General features: G+C 36.2%; 1 protein-coding gene across 1 annotated transcript; it reads left to right on the top strand.

Moving 5' to 3' along the window:
* Window positions 1-171: 171 nt before the first annotated feature.
* Window positions 172-1,000, top strand: LOC131438691 (large ribosomal subunit protein uL23m). Its single transcript, XM_058608865.1, has 3 exons — window positions 172-538; window positions 596-765; window positions 822-1,000. Exons 1-2 carry the CDS (start codon window positions 245-247, stop codon window positions 755-757), a joined length of 456 nt encoding a protein of 151 aa, XP_058464848.1. The 5' UTR covers window positions 172-244; the 3' UTR covers window positions 758-765; window positions 822-1,000.
* Window positions 1,001-8,727: the final 7,727 nt, after the last annotated feature.

Below are 8,727 nucleotides of genomic sequence, written 5' to 3'. Positions count from 1 at the left end.
TGTCTACTATATAGATGGAAATTTTGACCGGGCTGCATTTTCAGTGAGCAAAAATAAAAAAAGAAGGTCACTCCACCTATCATAAAGAGGCCAAAATCTAGGAAAATTTGGAAAATCTGTCAAAAGATCTGGTTAGTTTGAGTATCTAGGGAAGCGAGAAAAATCTGTCAACCTGGCAACGTTTGTCTTGCCAAAACAATTTGTTTTGGAATCATTTTATCGAATATTTAGGATTGTATTCATCATGTCAACACGTTGGTATCCTATCTACCAGAGAGGTAATCCGCAGTTACGTGTATTTTTACCTAACTTTTGGTTGAAACTAATTCGACCGGAACACGATCAACCTCCAAACGTGGTTCAGTTCGCCTGCTCAATGGAAATGACCAAGTACGATGTGAAGAATTACCTGCAGAAAATTTACAACGTTCCTGTGGTTGATGTTCGAACCAGAATAGCATGTGGACCTACCAAACGGGATCAAGTGATGGGTTACGTTACCAAAAACGAAGATACTAAATTGGCGTATGTCACATTGGTATGATAATTACAACGTTAGAAAAATTGATTTTACATAACATATGCGTCTTTTCAGCCTAAAGATATGAAGTTCGAGTTCCCTGATCTTTTCCCGGAAGCAGCCAAACAGCAACAAGAAGAGGACAAGAAATCCTTGGATGAAGCAAAAAATAACCACAAGAAATACCTTGAAAAGAACAAGCATAGGCCTGGAACACCGGGATGGTTTACAATATAATTAAAACTGTAGACAATATAATTGCAGGTGTAGAATGATTTATTTAATAAATCATATGTTGCAGAAAAGGGTTTAACTCGATGGCCTTAAAAATCCATGTGGTGATAAAAACAAATTTGGACCATATTGTTTCAATTGGACATGCGCTGCCCAACGTTGGTTGTTTCCTCTAGATATCGAACATTTTGCTTACATTTCGGACAATGCTGGAAATCCATTAAATAGAAAACCTGGAGAATGGAATCATACATGAAATAGAAAAAATAATTTTTATCCATTTTTACACACATTCGGATGGCACGGGCAAGTTTTCTGCGCTCTCCCGAATGAAGCGGACTGGCATTTTTTACAAATCACTGTTGTAGCCAACCTGTGGCAAACACAGTTTCTTTCGCTTGCCGCTGCTATCAACAAGCGTTCCGATATGTTGGAACTTACAACCGACCGTCTGTTCATGGTTGCACTTCAAACGTCGTTTGTGATGGGAACAATTATGAATATTATTGTTGGTTTATTTGAATCCGGCTTTAGCTCTTGCGGCCATTCACTAAACAAAATGGGAGTAATGAAATTTATTCGACTGTGAATTATCGATTTCGCATTACAAATTTCTAAAACCCTTAAAACCGATTTCTTTATTTCACAAATTAATATGGTCGACCAGGGATGCCAGGTCATTTTTTCAAAAATCTGTGATCAAACCCAAAACCTATCTGTGAAAATCTGTGACCGTTTTCCGTACCCCAATAGCAGTTCAAAATCAATTTGGTGAGCAAAAAATAAGGTCTCACTAACACTAACAACACGCAAAACTGTGCTCGATTTCCAAAATCTGTGATTTATTCAAGAATCTGTGAAAATCTGTGATCATTTTCAGAAAACTGTAAAAATCTGTGTCATTTTTAAAATCTGTGCAGAAAATTCAAAATCTGTGAAACACAGACTAATTAGAGTGCATATAACCAGAGTGACGACATCTCATCCGTAAAGCTGGCAACAATTAAAAACATTCCATTGGCTTTACATTGAATTGCCAGGTCGTTTGCTCGTTTGGAACTGGTAGCTGTCATTCCAAACGAACAGCTGTCGCCACTCTGATTATAGTCAGAGATGCCATTTATACAGATTTATCTGTATTATACAGATTTTTACATACTCATACAGATTTTATACAGATTTTCTCAATTTAATACAGATTTATACAGATCTCACAAAAAGTAAGAAAGAAAAAAATTGAACTTTTCTGTCTGAGCTATCTTTTAGTATTTGATTCCAGTGACGAAATAAAAGTCTATCAATCAACGGACAAATCACAAAGTAATATGAAAATCTCTTGTGGAATCCATTTATATTATAATTTGAAACCAATTTGAACTAATATTCAAGGAAGTTATGGTATCATGAAACTTTACTGTCAAACTGAGAGTTGTATGACCTGACTTGACATTTCTTATGGAGCGTTGAAATTTCATGTCAATTTATGAAAGTTACACTTTCATGAACCGGTAGTTCTTTTTAAAAAAGCGAGTCTACACAGTTCGGGAGTTAAATGTGGAATGAATTTATTTTCAATTAATTTTGTTACAGAGGCCTAACTTGCTCATCTAACTGAATTATTAAAAAGTGCCTACGCTGCTCCTGCTGCTCGGTTACCGTCGCGTATGCACTTTATGTGCTGGTGACACGCGCAATCAATTTGCGCGCGGTGATGGGATTTTTTATGGTTCGGGTGAACCTGGTGGTAACTTGCAGTCAAAATTTTCAAACTAGATAAATATATGGAATTACAATTCAATTGTTGTGGATAAAAAACTATGACATTTCGTCGTTGATTATTCTTGTGAGCGCGGCAATGACTGATTGAATCTACCATCCTACAACCACAATCTATTGAAATAACATCTTTTAACATCATTTTGTTGTAAGAATTTCATTTTATTATGAATACAGATTAATACAGATTTTTTATACAAAGCAATACAGATTTTTTATGAAAATATCTGGCATCTCTGATTATAGTCACTCTAAGACTAATCTGTGAACCTGACATCGCTGTAGTCGACTGTCAAGATCAGTGATGCCATTTTTCCCAAAATCTTATCGTTAATTAAACCCGTACGACGTTTTGGCTTCCTTGGCTTCTGAAACAAATTTAAGTATGATCCGACTTCTTCCGTCACAGTCAACCTCCGTCACCGCCACCGTCAACATTAATTACATGCATTCTTATGGAGCCATTCATACGTAACGTCACCGTCACGGAACATCTTGACGGACGGAAAGTGTGAACGTTTCGGTATAGAAAGTATTAAACTAATTTTGACGAAGCTGACGTTCCGGTGACGGTGCCGAAGAAGGCGGACCGTCTGAATCGTACATTATCTGTATTATATACAGATTTTTACACCGAAAAAAAACTTAATAATTTCATAAGTTGTGACCTATTAACCAGCACAATTTTTATTTCATTGAAGACTTATGCATTCAGTAAGCACACATATCACGCGTTTTTTTTTAGAACGGCCAATAAGCCACATGTCAACTTCCACTTTCGAAAGAAATTGCAAGCGAGCTATGAAAGATAGAGTATTAAATTTAACACCAGACGAAAGAGAAAACTTTTCTGCCGTTTACTATTATGACTTACTCTCAGCGAGTGCCGAGTCATTCGAAATTACTCTTCAAAGTGAATGTTGATGGATGGCTTATTGGCCGTTCTTAAAAAAGGCGGATATGAACTTCATAAGCATGACTTATAAAGTTCATATCAATGACATATGCATTCCTTTAAACACAATTCATGATTTGTATAATAGTCTACCTTGAGAAAATGTCATAATTATTCCTTATAATAACAGTCGAACCATAAAAAATGGAAAGCGAAGACACCGTTGTTTTAGATGAGCACATTTCGCTTTAAAACTTTATGCAAAGCGCATCATATGAAGCGTGCAAAACACTTTTTCAGAATTCTATATTACAATTGATAGAGTCACAGATAACAGATATACAGACTCACATATGAACTGTGTGTAAAATTTGCTCAAACAGCGTGGCGAACACTTGCAGATGTCACCACGATCGACACCACGATTTGGATGCCGCTTTCACATGAGCCATATTTTTTTGGTGCAACATTAACTTCACGCTAGATTTTTGTTTTGCTGTTGGTTAAAATGACAATGTTTTGTTCCGATCGAGTTCTCATGTGATTTATGCGACGTGGAAATAAAGTTATCTTTAACACTTATGCCCCGTTTACACTTCTGCTGGCTGCCAGCATGCTGGTGTCAGTGTACTGCCCTCTTAGAAAAAAAACGTTCAACGGTGGTCCTCCGTTGGTCTAATACTTTGGATCATTTGACACAGTTGAACGTTTTTTCCTAAGAGGGCAGTACACTGACACCAGCATGCTGGCAGCCAGCAGAAGTGTAATGCCCCGTTTACACTTCTGCTGGCTGCCAGCATGCTGGTGTCAGTGTACTGCCCTCTTAGGAAAAAACGTTCAACTGTGGTCCAATGATCCAAAGTATTAGACCAACGAAGGACCACCGTTGAACGTTTTTTTCCTCAGAGGGCAGTACACTGACACCAGCATGCTGGCAGCCAGCAGAAGTGTAAACGGGGCATAAACGGGGCATTAGGGAAATCGTGTGATAAATGTTGAAATTGTTGTAGTTTGAATATTTTTATAAGAGGCAGGAGGGTTTTGTTATCGTTCCGGAACGCGGCGAACTGTCGAGTAGGTGGCAGTACTGTTTCCAACGTATAGCAAATTTGATTTTTACACAAGATTTTGAAAAATTTTGTTTGAGCCTGTTTATCTGTTATCTGTGATAGAGTTTATCGCCTATGAAAATGAAGAAATAAATTCGTTGGCTTCAAAATATTCCGTTCTTTCTGAAATTGTTTTGAATTGGATTGCGGATTGGAGAAAAAGAAATGTAAGTCTTTATTTATTATTTTATTTCATAATAGTAACACCAAATTCGCGACATAGAAGGAATGGTGCTGCCATCTCTAAAAGTTTAATCTGTGTGTGAAGTGAATGTAAACAAAGGATAGTACTTTTTCTCTTCATTTAAATTCAATTGTACTTTCTGTTTTAAGTGTTATTGTTATTTAGGCTTTTAAACATTTTATGCAGTCATTTGGAGTTGGCTTTACCGTAAAAACCAAAAGCAAAATCCTCTTCCGGCTTTAGTAATTAAAACAAGTAAGAATATATATAAATTTTTATAATAAAATCTCTTTTCTGTGGTATTTGAATGTGATAAATCGGAGGTTTGAATTCAGGTGGTAGTATATCGAATGCTGTATAGACGTATTTTTCTCTGTTTTTTTTCAGAAAATGGACCTAGAAACAACATTTGTTATGTTGATGAGAACACGAAGAAAGTCATTTTTGGTATCGAATGATGTACTTTGCTACTGAATTTAAACAAAATTTATGACCTGGAATATCGTCCCATACCTTGCCGAAAATATCGGATAAAAACGGTTTATGAATTCGATTCAACGACTCGAGATCCATATTGAACTAACAAAAATTTTTCGTGTGTGCAGTTTACAAATCACAGCGGTAAAAATTGTACCAAGTAAATAAGAAGTTTACAAATCACTGCGATAAAGATAATTGCAACTTTTTTTGTTCTCAGATATATACCGACGACTATAAACTGTACGAATTATCAACAAATTCTGGGGCCTTCCACTGTTATCATCAAACATTCGCCGAATAGGAAATAGCCGAACATTAAATAACGATTTTCGATGTCTGTAAAATCTGTCAAGATAATGTCGTTTTTAATAATATATTACAGTTTTATTAAAATTAAATTTTGAAGTGCGAATTTTTATTGTTTGTTTTTTCGGAGCATGAAGAGGATAACTGTTAGTGAATAGAAAATACGTTGAACCCATCATCCTATATCTCAAATGTCCAGTCCTGAACACTCTTTCTCCTTCGATGATCAAAGTGCATCCTCCGGCATCGAAACTTGATACATCCGATAAGTCCACCAGTTCACACTACACGAATCATTTTCTCGAATCGACTGTTCCTGGTGGTATAATTTAAAAGCATTATTTAATGATAATAAAGCCATACACTTTCAGGTAAAAACGTTCATTATAAACAGGGAGTATACAGTTATTCAACATGCCAATGATATTTTCATTTGGGCAGTTCATCTTGGTATCGAATTCTCTGCGGAGAAAACAGAGTTAGTCGTCTTTTCAAGAAAGCATGATCCCGCGCAGCTTCAGCTCCATATGATGGGAAGAATGATCCAACAGGTTTTAACTTTTAAATACCTCGGGGTGTGGTTCGATTCCAAATGCACGTGGGGAGGACACATTAGGTATCTGATAACGAAATGCCAACAAAGAGTAAATTTTCTTCGAACAATAACAGGATCTTGGTGGGGTGCTCATCCGCAAGATCTAATAAAATTGTATCAAACAACGATACTTTCAGTGATGGAATATGGATGCGTTTGTTTTCGTTCCGCTGCAAACTCTCATATTATCAAACTTGAGCGAATTCAGTACCGTTGTTTGCGAATTGCCTTAGGCTGCATGCATTCGACACATACAATGAGTCTTGAAGTTCTGGCGGGAGTTCTTCCATTAAAAGATCGATTTTGGGAGCTTTCATCACGCCTGCTAATAAGATGTGAGGTGCTGAATCCCATGGTAATTAATAATTTCGAACGACTAGTCGAGCTTCGATCTCAAACAAAATTCATGACAGTATATTTTAACCATATGTCACAGGAAATCAACCCTTCAAGATATATTCCTATCCGTGTCAGCCTCCTAAATGTCCCTGACTCAACTTTATTTTTCGATACATCCATGCAGCGCGAAGTGCGTGGAATCCCGGATCATCTACGTTCGACGGAAATCCCAAAAATATTTTCAAGTAAGTTCAGGCATATTGTCTCTGAGAAAATGTTTTACACGGACGGATCGCGAATTGAAGAAGCGACAGGGTTTGGTATGTTCAACAATAATGTTTCGGCCTCATTTAGGCTTCAAGAACCTGCATCTGTTTATATAGCAGAGCTAGCAGCAGTTCATTATAGTTTGAGTGTAATCGTCACATTATCTCCAAACCATTATTTCCTCTTCACAGATAGTCTGAGTGCAATTGAAGCCATTCGCTCAAACATGACTGGCAAGACTGAACCGTTTTTCCTGGGCAAAATAAAACAGTGCCTAAACGACATATTGAATAATAATTATCTAATCACTATAGTCTGGGTCCCGGCTCATTGCTCCATTCCTGGCAATGAAAGAGCCGATATTTTAGCCAAACGTGGTGCTATTGAGGGTGAAATTTATGAGAGACCAATTGCTTTCAACGAATTCTATAGCTCGTCTCGCCAAAGAACACTTGCCAGCTGGCAAGCTTCTTGGGATAAAGATGATCTGGGTCGGTGGATGCACTCAATTATTCCTAAAATATCGACAAAGGCATGGTTCAGGGGACTGGATGTGAGTAGAGATTTCATTCGTGTGATGTCCAGACTCATGTCCAATCACTACACGTTAGATGCACATCTCCTTCGAATTGGGCTCTCCGAGACTAATCATTGTGCTTGCGGAGAAGGTTATCGGGATATTGATCATGTCGTTTGGACATGCGTGGAGTATCGTGATGTCAGATCTCAACTAATAAATTCTTTGCGTATCCAAGGTAGACTATCCAATGTCCCAGTTCGCGACATTCTTGCTTGTCGTGACCTTTCATACATGAAACTTATTTATCATTTCATAAAGAAAACTGGAGTTTCAATTTAATAAAGGCCCCTTTCAAGACTTAGTTCTGATCCCAGCTGCGTCCATGAGTTCAACCAATAGCTAAATTAGAATAAAAATAATGTAATGATACAAACAAACTCGAAACAGTTTATGAAATTATTAACAAAATGTCTGAAAATAACAGCTTATTTTATAATTTATAGAAGTTAATCGTTTGGTTCAAATAATATTTCCGAGTAGATTTCATAATTAATGACGAGTTACCTAAGATGATATTTAAGTAATAAGAGAATATGTTTTAAGAAATTCAAAACGTTGTGACTATGTTAGAATTAAATTAGGATAAGAATATTATGTAAAAATGATGCTACGGCGAAGAAAAACTTATGTAAACTGCCTTAAGAAATAAACGTATTTATGAAAAAAAATGATATTTTCAACATAGTAATAGATTTTCATTCATGATTTTACTTCAAAAACATTGTTTACTTTTTTCTGATAAAGATCACTGTTTTTTCTCTTGGTAGTCAAGACATCGTTCGAACAAATTAATTTTGATTTATCGACTGAATTAGCATCTTTGAAGATTATTCGAATGGTTTGTACTTACAATTTAATAAAGCAAAGTCAAATTAATATGAAACGGTACATTTGAAAATAAGCACTTCTTTTGCATTCGCTTGCTTACATCAGCTTCAAACACATATGCTGTCAAACTTAACTTCGTAGTCGCGAATACAAAAAATAATACACAGTCCCCTTCAAACGTATCGCCAATGCTTGGTTCACAAAACAGTCTAGTCCATCCTTCTACTAACGTACTAACTCTCGATAAGGCCAAGTCACCATAAATATTCCTTTCTGGCAACTTCAATTAATGTTGCTATGGTTATATTTGCTTATTTATGGATCCATAATAAATAAAAACCAAAGTTACTTCCAGTCCGAATTTCAATTCAAATAATTTCGTATGTTGTTGATGATAATGTGCAATCATTTAATCAGTTAATTTGAGCTCAATATTTCCAGGTTACGATGAAGTTTTGTGTTCTAAAGCGACAACTGCGCAAAGACTTAAAAACTGATGCTTCACTCACGCATCCTTGCTAAATAGTCCAAAAAGAAAACTTCTTTCCTGCTCCTATAGACTGTTCAAAAGTATCTTTTATTGTTTATTACTGGGAATAGTAATTGTGTAAATT

This window comes from Malaya genurostris, chromosome 3, assembly GCF_030247185.1.
Source record: "Malaya genurostris strain Urasoe2022 chromosome 3, Malgen_1.1, whole genome shotgun sequence".
Lineage (NCBI taxonomy): Eukaryota > Metazoa > Arthropoda > Insecta > Diptera > Culicidae > Malaya > Malaya genurostris.
This window is presented reverse-complemented; position numbering and strand designations above follow the sequence as displayed.